The 15,466-nt window shown below is 36.3% G+C and overlaps 1 protein-coding gene across 3 annotated transcripts; it reads left to right on the top strand.

Moving 5' to 3' along the window:
- The first annotated feature begins 180 nt into the window (after positions 1–180).
- On the top strand, positions 181–11,937 carry LOC124177202 (DNA excision repair protein ERCC-1). 3 transcript variants are annotated; one of them, XM_046559336.1, is made up of 5 exons: positions 181–455; positions 6,173–6,297; positions 8,272–8,466; positions 10,497–10,682; positions 10,971–11,937. In XM_046559336.1, the coding sequence occupies exons 1-5, from the start codon at positions 380–382 to the stop codon at positions 11,220–11,222; spliced, it is 834 nt and encodes a 277-aa protein (XP_046415292.1). In that variant the 5' UTR covers positions 181–379; the 3' UTR covers positions 11,223–11,937. The 3 variants fall into 3 exon arrangements, with proteins under 3 accessions (XP_046415292.1, XP_046415295.1, XP_046415294.1); XM_046559339.1 differs by lacking the exon at positions 6,173–6,297 and having other exon boundaries at positions 182–455; XM_046559338.1 differs by lacking the exon at positions 6,173–6,297 and having other exon boundaries at positions 182–436.
- The last annotated feature ends 3,529 nt before the right edge of the window (positions 11,938–15,466 follow it).

The following is a 15,466-nucleotide window of genomic DNA, read 5'->3' on the forward strand; positions in this document are numbered from 1 at the left end:
GCCGACAGTACTGTCAGTCAATTATCGAACACGGCCTTCATGGGTAGCAGCAGTTTAGTAACTTACTAGATATTACTATCATCTGCCTAGTGATTTGACGCAGCAGTAGCAGCGCTGCTCATGAATTGTCTTGAGTTTGCTGCTCTGCTGGAGGTTGACGGCATGGGTAGCTACTTCTAGTTGTATATGCTCTAAGGCTGCACATGTAAATCCAGCCTAATGCTTCAGTTTTGCTAGGTTACTTTTCTCTGAACTCGACAACCATTCAAAAGTAGAAAACGAAAGGAAAAATTCTTTGTTTTCAAATATATACGTGCGGATGTATAAAATTCAGTGACATCGTACCTCAGCCAAACAAAAATCTACGAGTAAAAACGTTATGGATCGAAGTAAACAAGATTCAGATGACACTTCGTCGCCTCCAAAACAACCCAAAGTTAGTTCTACGCTTGGCGGTACGTTACTTTTGCGTGTGCACGGTGGAACCAATTGTAGAAACAGTCCCAGGGCTCTGTATCTGATGTAACAAGATTTTACGCCGCTAGAACTTGTATATTTTTTTTAGATCCGCACTGTGTTCGTTGAGAGTGAACCAAAGTATAGTAACCGTTGGGTCTTAAGCTAAACAATAAGCCGTCACCGCCTTTGAGGTTATGAAACGTGTTTTCAAAACAAGTTCCATCCGTTGTTGCATGGATTCATGGTTAGTTTTTTTTTTATCGAAATAAAGATCGATCGCTGTAGAATCCCCCCCCCCCCTTCCCCACGTGGTCGTGATTTTAAAAAATGTCAAATTGTGAACTGTTCCATGGCGTAATCGAAAGATTTTCCGCTCTACTTCGTAACGAGAAGAAAATAATTTTTAGTGGAAAGCTGATTATATATGACAGTCAACTCTTCCAACTACTTAATTTTGGGAATTTCCGATAATTGACCAGGTCATTTTGAAGAGTAAATTACTCCCTCTCAAATAATGACTTAATTAAATTTGGCGTTAACCCTTTCGGTACGGACGCATTCTACGTCGCGCCGTCCCCGCTGACCGAGCAGTCGCGGCAAGCGTCCGTACTTGCGGAACAACTGCAAGCGCCCGTCAGACGCACAATACCACGCTATCTTACGCAGAGCGAGTGCAGTCGCTCATAAAAAAAATGCTTAAAAAATTATAACATAATGCAATTAGAAAATATAATTTAATAATATAAATGAAACACATAAACATCCAGATTTTATAACTTAATAATGTAATTTTGTATGATAAGTTTGAAAGCACGGGTATACGCAAAGGCCTATGTCACATGTTTTACATTGATAATGTGATTGTCGTTGAACACCATTCTTAATACAAACAACACACTTTCTCAGTGCACTTTTTCGTTTTGTTTTCTCGTTAGTGTAAATCGCTGGGAAATGTCTACCAGTAAGTCTCAAAGGATATTTATCCGCAGATTTAGGACCGCTACGTCTAACATCGTTTTTATGATATTTTCGAAAAATTTGCCGTACTAATTCAAGATGAAAAGCAGCTATAGAAATATCTTTTTCTGTTTTGTATTTATATAAACAATAAGAATTCCAAACGGCAATATCTAGCAAATGAAAAAAGTATTTCTTGTACCATTTTATAGATTTTCTAACGGATTTAATAGAACTTATGACCATATCACATTTGTCGACAGCTCCGATTGACAAATTATAATCGACTACACATTTAGGTTTATATACGATTTCTTGCGTCCTATAATTTCTTTTTCCTGTAGATATAAATTCGCTAGTATGGAAAGTAGATAACATAAGTACGTCCCTTTTATCTCGCCATTTAAGGGCCAGCAAATTACTTGATGTCCGAAAATCAACCTCGCCTTTTTCTAATTTTCTGTCCATTACAGGCATTCCTTTTCGCCTTCGCTTTACAGTTCCACAAGCATTCGTTACATTTGTGTGTAATAAATTAAAAAGAGCGGGACTGCTATAATAATTATCAACATACAGTGAATGACCTTTTCCCAAGTGCAGTTTCAAAAGTGTTAAAACGATGTTTCCTGTTTTGCCAATGTTTTCCATGTTCTCTGTCACGTGTGATTCACTGCCCGTATATACGATATCTAGTACATAGCCAGTTTTACAATCACATAGTACATATGATTTAATGCCAAATCGGCTTCTCTTGGCCGGTATATACTGTTTAAAAGATAGCCTACCTTTGTACAGTAATAGACTTTCATGTATACATAAATTTTGAAACGGATAAAACAAATCTTTGAACGATTTTTGAAGTCTGCTTGAAATGCTACTAATTTTTTGCAACCGATCACAAGAATTTTGATTATCAGCACTAAAATGCAACATTTTCAATAAAACTAAATATCTATCCCTACACATAGTTTCGCTAAAAATATCAGATTTTAAAAGTTTATCCTTGGACCAATATTCACGAAGCGCTAATTTTTTATTTCGTGACATTAGTAAGGTACAAGCGAGAAAACAGTATAGTTCGTCAACAGTTGTTCCAATTTTGACATGACACGTCTTATCACTTACTATACGTGCCCAATACTCATTTGTCTTATCTACAATAAAGTCTACAAGATCAGGTGAAAAGAATGATTCAAAATAATGTAATATTGTAGAGGAAAATTGTAAGTTTTCTGTCTGAAGTCCGGAATTGGAAAGATCAAAATTATGAAATGTTAATTCAGCATTCTTCGTAGTCCATTGGATATTATGGAATGAAGTTGATGGCAAAGCATCTTCAATATTATCATCTTCTGATGCTGACGTGCTAAGTACTTTTGTCCGACGAATTGGCTTCTTTCTAGTATAAATATTATTGACTGCACTATCGCTATCGGACTCCGAGGATTTGTCGTATATCTCATTGCTCTCATTTTCGATGGAGTAACAGTTTCCTTTCCTTCTTTTGCAATTCCTCTTCATTATCTTTGAGGGGTACAAAATAAACGAAAAATATAATAAAATCAAATGATGTGATAATGCAGAAAAATTAACACATACCGTGAAAATATTCCGAACGTCTGAGCGAGCCGAGACAAGCGTACTGTTCAAAAATGTTTCTTATAGTGTTGCTCGTTTCGTCAGTTTATTATTAGGCAGCGTAAAACAAGTGCAAAATACTTGCGATGGATTACCATGGAGATAACATATTCTGCTCATGAAGAGTCGCGAGTGACCTAAGTCACCGTTCGCACATAACGAGCGTCATATGTTGGGTTACCATGGTCACCGCTCGGACAGAGCGAGCGTCGGGCGTTGGGTGGCTATAGTCACCGCTAGGGCCGAAAGGGTTAAGTAAGTTTCAGTGGATTTTATCATGAAAGAATTTCTTAAGATGTCTTCGATATGAAGAAATTCAACATGACATCTAGTCAAAAAAATTCGTAACTGTCATTGTGCGAATTATGCACTCCTGTAAAGTTCCGAGCTCGCACGAAAAAGTTATTGGGGATTTTCAAACTCAAAATCAGTTTTGTCGACATAAAAAAGTTCCGCTTCGAGTTTCGGTTCTTTTCGAAAGAGTTCTGAGTAGGCCTGCAAGAGTTCTGTCGATAGTTCTTATGAAATTTTTCGATCCGAGCTCGAACGAAAAATTTATTCGAAATTTTGAAGTTTTATTTTTGTGAATTTGGCCCCTCAACCGTGTAAAATTTTCTTAGGGGGGTTTTTACACCCCTAATAGTAGAACTATTACTAAAATCGATAAAGAACTCTAGAACTGTTTGAAATGAACCTAGAACTCCGTTTATAATTTCAATATTTGAAAAATGCGGGGCTAACTCTTCACAGGGGTGAATTATGCGCTCTTTATTTCCCAGTCTCAGATTACTCACTATTAACTCATCGAGAAACGCATTTCGTGCGTTGATACCGTTTTTATGTTGTTGAGCGGCCTCCCCAATCTTGTAATATCAGCTCATCTAAAAACTCAGCTATACCATTTTCAAGTGTGAATTATGCGTTCTTCATTTTCGGTGAAATCAAATTTGCACCGGCTTCCTTTCCGTCTTTTCAGCGTAAAAATCATATTTCACGATCGCAATCTTTTTTTGCAACATATTTGTAGTGACACCTCATTTATTTATGGTTAGCACTGTTTCGGAATAGAGGTACAGCGCGAGGAGGAGAGCTTAGCTTACTTCCACCCGCTCCGCCCTCCTCGCCGCCCCCTCATCCTCCCAGGGGGGCTTCAGACAAGAAACTTGTGTTGTGTTTATCTTACAATCTATTTATGTGATTGACTTTGCTAGTTGCAAGTATGCATTCCTTGGCATTACGGTGGCGCGAAGTAAACAATACTTGGATGTATGTGTTCAGCATTGCATGTAAACATGCGCGACCTGCAATTTTTTTGCACAATTGATTCGTGTAATAATAATGATAATAATAATGATATTGACTTGCAAACCCGCCACATCCTTTCGGGTACGTCCCCATAAACCAATAGCTTCTGCGAGGCGAGGGGGGGATGGGTTAACCGTCGTCACATGCGTCCCATAAGGTTATGATAATAGTTAAAATATGTAAGTGACATTAAATTTGTGTGGTAGATAAAATCGTAGGTAAAACTGACTGTGGCGAAATACGATCCGAACTTGGCCAATATGAAGTCTCTACCATTAAATGGGAAAGTGAAGTAGAACCATCCGACAATTAAATTACAAGCCTGCAACTTATAATTATTTCAACTAACGATTTTAAAACAACTATATTGTGTCGAATTTGTAATTTTTTGGTTCACTCATAAACGCTAATTGTTGTATGATGAAAATGCAATTGGGCGCTATTTACATGGAGAATAAGTGACAGATAGTTTCATTTTATTTTACGATATCGTGGCAGGTATATTTCACATTGCTGACCACGTTTGAGTCGTATTGCTGTACTCAGTTTTTGCTATCTACGTCAGTGTCCCATATTTTGACTACTATCATCAAAGCCTTATATGCATCATTGGCGCAAAAAAGTCGCAGCCAGCGCAATTTTACATGCAATATAGAATATTTTAGTTTTCTTACCATTGTTTTTTGCACGGCGCAATAACGTTGAGCCTCGAGTTCCGTCGCCAACGGAAGATAACCTATTTAATTTAACGAACTCGAAGCCTGGTTGACCACACCGAGGGTGAACAGCACGCGATTGTCCAATGGCTCCTACCAAAGTCCACCGTTGTATACACCGACTTGAGGAAAACCTATCAGGCAGTCTAAAAGTCAATCAATATCTAAGAGGCGGTTGTGTGATCCTCGTCAAGGTTCCTGCTCTGTTTTACCTTTGCGCTTTGTCGCTGGAGCACATAAGGATCCGCATCATGCCACCCTGGGAAATGAGCATCTGACCGTCTTCCACCCATCCAAACTCTGTTTGCCTTATTGAACAACGAAGATCCATATTTCAACCACCGTATACATATTCCTTATATGTTATTTTGGCATATTTCTGTAGTAGAGTATTAATCATGTCAATTAAACAAGTTAATTTAAAAATAAAATAAGGTTCGATAGCGACGAATGGATAATTTAAATCAAAATGCTTCTAGTTTTTAAGTCAATAAAGTTCTATGTGCAACACTGAATTGAAAGCCGATTATTCCCGGAGGTGATTGCTGCCTGAGCGAAGCGAGAAACACACCCCCGGGAATAATCTTCGACTTTATTCCCTTGTTACATAATGTACTATTCCAGAATCAAGAGTATATGGTTCACCCTTAAAAATGGCATAATCGAATATTCAGACGAGCTCGTATTCACAGGTTGAAAATAAGGCATGTACGTGAACTGCGAATCTACCGTGCGCGACTGTGCCTCGTTCTGAACGGCGAAACTGTTTGGCCAAACATCTTTTCCATGCACTTTGAATTTCGGTATCCGCAGTGCAAAAAGTTTTCAGAATATATCCACGGACACGGACTCTGAATTTTTATTAGTTAGCCCATATTTGCAGATTTGTAGGCTATTACAATTAGCTAACGCGATTAATTTATACTTCTTTAACACTTCACAGCATTTCCTGATAATATTTGTCTGTTACCTGTTTTCGTCTATGAATTCCCTATTATATTATTAAACATGCTTCTACAAGCTATTTTTAATCTGCCATTTCGCACAATTCAGCTAGTTTTGGTTCTTATAGATTGTATGATTTTTTTTACCGGTAGCTGCTTTCACCAACTTGAAGAAGTCAGAATTTTTCAAAGAAGACTTGCCACAGAATAATGTAGCTGGACCGTCGAAGCCTAAAGGAGCGCTGAAGTTGAATGCTATCCTTGTTAGTCCTAAACAGGTGCGCTAAAATCACTCATGCAAATAACCGAGTTCTTAAAATAAGTCGAGGTTAAAGTTATAAATAATTGTCGGACGTTATTTCTTGCATCGTCGAAGTAATAATTTTTGCATTATTCTGAATTTTTTTGGCTTGATAATTTTGCATATTTTTGAGACCTTGTGGCCGCCTTTTAAATATATATTTCATTTAACAGTTCTTACTATCAAGAATTGCTGATTATTATTGGAAGCAATGTCTAGGGTCAGATTTTCATAACGTCGAAGATATTACCAGGGGCCTCACTCTTTAAGCAAAAGATAGGTAGAAATCGTTATACTTAATGCCAGAAAAGTATTCACCATTTAATTTTTACAAGTAAGTGAAACGACGTTAAAGCAATCGTGATGTTAATGCAGCGATGAACTTTTAGGAAAAATCGTTATATCGCAAGTTTAGGATTATATGAAATTCAATAAACCGTAATAATTGTTAAGAAAAATATGTTCATACAATGCAAAGCCACACGGAGAGAATAAAAGAGCAGATTTTACTCGAAACTGCAGGAAAAGAGGGACACATCTGTTTTTTTCGTAAACTATACTTCGTAAAGTGTAGAATTTACTGTAGAATCAGTGAAAATCACTGTGTGCAGAGTAAAATTTGCTTCTTTTATAGTAAAAAATATAGTTCGCATGGGCATTTTTTTTCCAAAACCCCGATGTGTCTCTCTTTTTCTTCTCTCCGTGCAACTGCTTAAAAGCTGCAAATTAATTAGATTGTCGTCAATATTTTGGTACCTTAACATTACTTACTTTTGACCTTGTAGATTTTCGATATTGTCATTTCTCGAAAAATTGACTTTTCGAAATGCTCCGAAAACACTCAATCAATTTGACGCGTTTGCAAATCTAGTTTTTGAAGAAAATTGCATTCCAAAAAAACAAATCAGCAAATTATCCTAACGTGCCATCAATGCTTCATGGCTGGCAGTCCTGTTGCAAAGGCTTTCCTTCATCAATGAGCTAATTCTGATGAAATATTGTTGTATATCACGATGCGTCGCACGGACGTGCTAAGTTTTATAAAAATCGAGAACTGTCACCTCGTGATGTTTAATTATGAGGTTATTTGTAAATACAATACCTACCAGTATGTGTTCCATCCCAAATCATACAGAAAGTACCCAAGGCCTACCTCACCAATTTGCTGCAAGCTTTTACATATTGTACATTAAAAAACATCGAGCACGAATTTTTTTTTACGTGGTAATCTGGCCGGATAAGGAACAGAAATGATCCCTAAAGTTTGCCTTTCAAAAATAAAGGATGCATTCCCTGAGTCTGAAAATAACGTACCTGTCATTGTCTGTAATGTTTTTAATGCATTACAACATATCACAGAATGAAGAAAATCGGAGAGCTACAATCTCAGGTACACTTATCGGAAATCGCCCACTTTCGGCCCTTGTAACACAATATATTATTAAAAATTCAGCGATTAAACCTCAGGTGTTCAGGATCTACATATACTCGAATTAACCTGAACTAGTCTTCTATATAAACGGTTCTGAAGGAAAAGTCGAAGTTTTCGTAAACTGTAAATATCAGGTGTAGATTACAGTAATATATTTTATACTCTACACGCGCGGTGTATTGGCGTTAAAATAGAAAATTTAATTAAAGATATTTGAAAAAAATTAACTTCCACGCTCGAGTTTGTGAAATTTTTTTTTTTGAATTAATTCGATTTGTGGTTTTTCAAAATCAATTGGGACTTTTTTTTAACAAAAAATTTGAAAATGCATAGACTGTGAACGAGTTATTCGAAAAACAAGAACCAAAAAATGTGGGTGATATTCTTGGGCCGTATCACGACCTAGCGAATTGAGTTGGTATGGAACACCTCATATACCAGTCCTATTCCTGAAACAATGTGCAAAATTGAAATCGGACACAAAACATATCAAAATTAAAATTCACTTATCATTTCTAGAAAGGAAATCCTTTGCTGAAGTCTATAACCAGTGTTCCCTGGGAGTTTGATGATATAGTTCCAGACTACGTGATGGGCAGAGGAACGTGTGCACTCTTCCTCTCGATACGCTATCACCAATTGAATCCAGATTACATCCACGACCGGCTCAAGTTATTAGGCAAAGCGTATGATCTCCGAGTTCTATTGGCCCAGGTGATTATACTCGTATATTTAATTAAGGATGTACTGGCTATACATTCTCAACCAAAAGTGAGTCTCGTCAACAATATTGAATACTTTATGATAAGATAAAAATCGGAAAAAATCAACCACAATATAGACGATGAGAAAATTGAATTTGAATGATGATAGTGTCGAAAGTTGTCAATAAATTGTTTAACAAATTTATACGGAATGTTTTTTTTTTTTTGTCATGTGAAATGAATTCGTTGATTTTTTTGAATACACATGAATTTTTAAAGAATTTCCTCATTATTTCGAAATTACTGTTTTCGAAAATTTGCAAAGGCTGTATTTGCGAAACCGTTCGCTCGATGCCGCGGAAACTTCTTAATTAAAATGTGCAACGTTTTTACGAAAACGTGTCCAACATTCACGATTTCTCCTCTATTTTTCAAAATTTAAAAATTCGAAAACGGTAATTTCCGAATAATGAGAAAATTCTTTAAAAAACCATGTGTATTCGGAATAAGGAACAAATCCATTACACATGACATAGAAAAAAATTGCGTACAAATTTCTGTAACAATCTTTGGTTTAAACAATTTATTGATAGTTTTTGGACATTATTATTATTCAAATTTATTTACCTTATCATAAAATATTCAATATTGTCGACGAGACTCACTTTAGGTTGAGAATGTACAGCCAATACATGCATGAGATTTAACCCTTCAACGAAAATTACAAAGCCGTATGAACCCGGAGGATTCGGCCAATTATGGACCAATTCAGCTAGGACCGATATTTTATCATACGACGTAATAATCGAATGATTCGTAGAATATAACTACAAAGCCGATCTTGCAATGAAATAAATAGATAAAAGCGGCACGATATTTATTTAGCCTTATAGCTGACAAAGTTCATTATACGATAACAGCACGATCATCTTACGAAAAATTCTAAATGGATTCGAAGTTTTAAGGAACAATTATCTCGATTATCATAAATATTCCTTAATCGGTTATGTAACACCATACTCAGAACAGCTTAAAATGATTTTTTTTATATGATACACGTAAAAAATACCACTTTATCCTGTTCGCTACAAAGGTTAACAACATTCTTTCAACAAATGAGTTATGTCAGTTGAGATCTGTTAACAATTTCAGTGTCTTTATTTTCAAATTTAGACGAGGCGTTATCTCTTCTCTACATTTCTACATATATTATAAAACACAACGTCTCTCTGTTTGTTTGTATTGTAACGTTTTAAAACGTTACAAAATAAATATGGGTTCTCAAGCTTATTTAGAGAGTCAATTAAAGGCGCAAATAAAAATGTTATGGAGAAGCTTTAATAGCAGAGAACGTGTTTTCAGTTTAAAGTCTGAAACAAGACTGTTTTTACAATAATGTTGGTTGACGCAGCAACCTTATTCTTTTTAAAGACATAAGAGGCTTATAAACTTTTATCTATGATGACTACTAGATCATTAAAAAAGGGGTAAGACGGGTGATTTCACCCTTTCTAACAGTATGTTCGCTTATAACTTCAGAACTACTGAACCGATTGAGATTCTTTTTATTTTTTTCTTTGATAGCTGCAACGTCTGATCAGATTTTCAAATCAATAGTAATGAAGATGTAACAATACTTGTAAACCAAGTCAGAACGGGATCACACACTCATGCGAAAGCCGACTAAATTCTTACAGATAGAGGAAAGTTATGTTCAAAAGTTATCACAGTCTCTATAAGCTCTACAAAAAAATTCTATGACAGTATATGGCTATGTCTAATAGTTTTGCCAAAGTATTTGAATCGCAGGAAGAGCCGCAATGGGCTGCTAGTTTTGACTAAATGCACTTTCAGGACTGTAACAGAACTTATTTGAATTGATGAAGACTTATTGTCAGCAAATTGAATCCTTCTATTCTCAGTGTAGCTATATTTATTTATAACCGGATATTAATTGATTTACAATTGAAGTAGTAAATACTGAAATGAATTTTAGACTTGATAATACACATTGATAGACTTTGACAAATATTTCATCAGGTCGATGTTGCTGAGCCTCACCATTCTTTGAAGCACTTGACGAGAATATGTATTCTAGCTGATTTGACCTTGATGCTAGCTTGGAATGCTGAAGATGCTGGCAAGATCATCGAAACATACAAGATCTATGAAAATAAACCTCCTGACATGATTATGGAACGAGGAAATGTATCTTCACATGAGAAAGTAAGCAAGGTTTCAATATTAGAATTTTGGTAATTTCAAACTTTGAAGCAAGTCGACGTATTGAGTTAATTTCCAATCACTGGAGACATTCAACTGTCAGATTTATCAGTTTTTTAATACTGTAGTTTTAACAAGGCATACTATCCTATAATCGTTGATAAACCTTTGCGACTTCGGTCTAATTTTAAATTACGCCTAAATAAGCTGTGTGTCAAATTCAAATTGTTTGATAATATTTTTAAATTACAAAACGTACGAAATTTATGTACGGGCGTTTTTTATTTCAAGCTCATCAATGCATTGACGTCAGTAAGGTCTGTGAATAAAACGGACGCAATGACTCTTTTGTCAACGTTTGGGTCTGTGGAGAAAGTCGTCAAAGCCTCCAGTGAAGCATTGGGTCTCTGTCCTGGGTTCGGACTCCAAAAGGCGATTCGTCTCCATAAAACATTGCATGAACCGTTTTTGAGAGATTCAAGATTGCATTCAAAAAAGGCAGTAAAAACTACGACATCAACAGATGAACCCAACGTCATTTAGAAATTACCATTGAAAATAACTTACCTTTACTCTGTTCGCTGGCGAAGTTCCCTTTGTAATGTGTAAGATTGTGAAGATATTTCCTGATCATTTCATTAAATAATAACGCTGATGTTACCTTCATCCTTGATTTACTTCAGAATAAGAATTGATAATGTGAAGAATGTATTTAATATGAAATGTCTAGTGAAATCCGACGGTGATACTTCATTGTCACACTTATTCTTCAAGTTTGAGGAAACCTCCTGGTTGCATCTTATCCGCTATACAGCATGTAGTACTGGTGCTTCTGAATGTAATTTCATTCAAACAATCTCAAATATTACTATGTTGATAATTAATCATGCTAAAGTTAGTAACGTTATTATGACGATTCATATTGAGGAAAACCGTTATTTCGGAATTTCTAAATTTTCTAAAACTCGGTAAGCCGTAATAATGTAAGACATATTCATATTTTGAAAATTTAGCTCCTTCAACGTCATTCTAAAATTGGAAAATAATGAACTTTTTTCCATTGCTTCGTTCAAATAACGTTACCGACTTCAACCTCCTTGATAATTGAAAGGTGAGAAAAACATGTCCATTCATGGATCAACACGACAGACTGAATTTTTACAATTGTTAAGGTAGTTATTAAATTTTCAATTCGATACATCACTGTAATACCATGTGGTCTAGAAAAACATTATCAAATTTCTGTATACATATCATACATGCTACAGTATGTTTCAATTCGTTAAAATATGGCCCTTTTGTGTGACTTAGTTAGTACACTAATTCTTGGTAGCACACATGTTAATTACGTGGCAAGAATAAAACGTTGTGCATAACAGTGAACACCTTGGCCGAATTGAAATACGATCTATGTATTCTTTATGAAATACCAATGTTCGAAATAAAATGCGACTGCGATTCGATACGAATTATGTGACAATGACTCCCAATCTCTCACTACGGCTGCATCGCCAGTCATTGTCACATAATTCGTCTAGAATAATTCGTACAGAATCGAGTTCATATTTTGTTTCGGACCGAAAACGAGTTAGCCGGAAGCCCAAGGCATTAATGAGCGTTACTGTACATTACTCGTGCAATTGAAGCAATTTTTTTCGGCTCCTGCCGACAACTTCGCACTCGTATTTGTGTGAACACAGAACTCGCCTTTGCGGTTCACGCTGCATACCTCACACTCGTCGGAAATCACCTACTTTACGCACTAGTTGTAACATGATATACTTTTTGTAACACCTGCATGGGAAGTTCGACTTTGCGCACCATAGAAGGTGTTGGTGAAGTCCAATTCGCTAACAGTTTGAGCACGTGCAATTGAGTTGTGCAATGTTGCAAAACTGTTAGGTAATGTTTATTCCCGCACGCCAATCTGAGTGAGAACGTGACCCTCGCACTCGTGTTTTTGTCAGCCTCGCTTCGTTCGGCCGACAAACTACACTCGTGCGAGAATCACGTACTTCGCGCACTTGCGTTGTAACTTACTATTATGCAACGCATGCATGAAAAGTGCTACTTCCCGTGCCCGCAGAGAGTGGCGTAAGTAGCGCTTTACATATGTGGGGATAGAGTAAAGATACTGCGCATGTGCAAAACGGCTCGATTTTACTTCACGAACTAGTGCTTTCCACTTTTCGAGCTCGCTGCAGCAGGCACGAGAAGGAGCGCTTCCCATGCATTTGTTACGTAAGCAGTTACGTGATACGTGTGCGAGAGAGCGACGATACGCATGCCGTGTGATTTTGGTCGCAGGCGACGACGATCTCGGAAACGGCTTGATGAAAAAATCCGAAATCACATGGCTTTACATTCAAATGATGGGCATGGAAAATAGCCATGCACCATTTTTTAAATTCATGTTATTGACCAGTAGTAACGAAATTTGAAAAAATTTGAAGCACTTCGGCACAGTTTGTGAGATGTTGATAAAAGGTATGAAATTATTTGTAAAACAAATAAAGTAATGCAATCGGAAACAATTTGATGAAAATTGAATAAACTTCAAGAATTTATTTTAGAACCGTACCTGCTTTACTTATTTTACTTACAGTTATATCGAAAACATACTGTACTAGCATGACCCATTCTGGCTTTGCATGGAAAGAGAAATGTAAACTAAATGTACACTTAATCGCAAATACCTCTCCGCTTGAAGCTTACACGAAAGATGGCTTTCTAACCCTGAAACGTAAAGTTATCTGTTACCTCAACCTAATGTTATATTTCATGTGCAATCATATGGTTCGCGCACTCGGATGCAATAGTCAAGCAGTGCTTTTTCCTACGACTTAATTTACTAACATTGAGAATTCAAATAAAAAACTCATTTTCATCAAAATGAATTATAGCCTATGTTACTCAGAGAGAGTTTGGCTTTTTATTAGTGAAAGAATTTTTTAAATAGGGTCTGCAGATCCAGAGATTACCCCCTACATATAAACACACAAACTTTACCACTTTATAATATCAGTATAGATAAGGAAATTGAGAAAATCGGAGGTGAAGAATCGGGAAAAAGAGGCAACCGAAGTGTTGGAGTTTATCGGTAATCAAATTAAATATATTACCTTACGCGTAAGACGATATTAGGCAGTTAATTTGACTTCTGTTAAGAAATATAAAACAAAGATTAATCGAATAGCAAAATAGAAAACTGTTCTTACGGAAAATCACGAATATTATTTAAATTAACGTGCCTTCTAACCGATGAGGATTGGCGTCGTAATTGATGGTGAGAGAAAAAGAGAGAGAGTGAGTGAGAGTGTTCGGAGTTCGTCGTCGCTTATCAGCTGGTGATACAGCTAGCCGTGGTTGAATAATGTATGGAGTCCCAACAGGTTTGGAGGAGGTTAGCATAAAATGCAGCCTTCGTGCATATTTTTTCTTCTCAACAAGTTCGGCTGTTGGATTGGAAAATTTTGTTGTAGCGTTATCCTGGTCCTCCCTGACCAGAGGATCTAGGCCGACTGCCTAATTAGTCGCTGACTTGCCTGTCCCGCTAATACTTTCGTCGGTTCCTCTCCTCTCTCTCTCCTCTTATTCTGATAGTCACACAAAACCATTTTATAAAAAAAAAAGTTAGTACTAAGGCCAAACTATTTTGATCATTACTTGATTGTACTTGCAGCCAAAGAATTGGTCCGTCAAGTGATGAAAAGTACACCGGTAAATACTTTTTTATGGCTTGTTTTGTGCGAATGGCACTCACAATCAATTGCTTTCTATTTTGTATATTAGAAATGAATGAGCATGAGCAAATATCTGGAGAGTACACACTGTAAGCGGTATTATTCTTATAGTTTTATTTTCAGGCACTCTGACCATAGTTTTGCTCAAAAGAGAGCCACCTAAATAAGAACTTTTGAAGTTCTACAGCACTATGTGAGGGACGATGCGTGGAGCTTTGTTGTAAAAATTTCCTACCGTTATCTATTATATTAACATTGCTGTCCCATAAGCGCGTCGGTAAATGTAGGGTACTGCCATAACTTCTACGTCCTGGGTGCCCTTTCACTAGCCTCACTAATCTCGGTGACTAGCTTCAAAAGAATACCGATTGATGCTGTTAGCAATCATTAATCAGCGAAGTATATACGAGTAGATGGTTAAAAAGGTGGATGAATTTCCGGAATTTACATCGCAACAACGGATTATTCTACTCGATTAGGGTTTGTTTATTTAAAAGTCTATAAATCGAGTTTCGTTGTATAAATGTAATTATTACAAATATTAACGAATTCAGTGTGTAATTTATTACATGATCTATCTTGTAAATTCGATAAAATATGTAAGAAATCACATAATAAAATACAAAACCACGAATCGTCAGATATTTTAGATAAAAAATTATATACAGTCGACTATTTGCACAATGATTCGATTGGTTACAGCATTCCACACACACAATATGGAGTCCAAACATAACCGTACGTTTGAACGTTTGATTACTCTGGAAAATAATGTACATCTAGGTCAGTAAAACGAGGAAAAGAAATACATCATCTTCAATTGGATCGAAGATTAATGAACCAAGAAACTACACCGTGTTATTCTTCTTGAAAAACTTGACTTGAACTTGGAATATCTGCAGACATCTAATATTCAAGGCAATGGATAGATCGCGGGTGGTCGTTTATACCTGTATGGGTATACCACTGCACCTTACCTCAGCAAAACTGACTCGTTGGTGCGTCAAAGCTCAACGGAATATAATGTAAGTTATGAATATACTA

This window comes from Neodiprion fabricii, chromosome 3 (assembly GCF_021155785.1).
Source record: "Neodiprion fabricii isolate iyNeoFabr1 chromosome 3, iyNeoFabr1.1, whole genome shotgun sequence".
Taxonomy (NCBI): domain Eukaryota; kingdom Metazoa; phylum Arthropoda; class Insecta; order Hymenoptera; family Diprionidae; genus Neodiprion; species Neodiprion fabricii.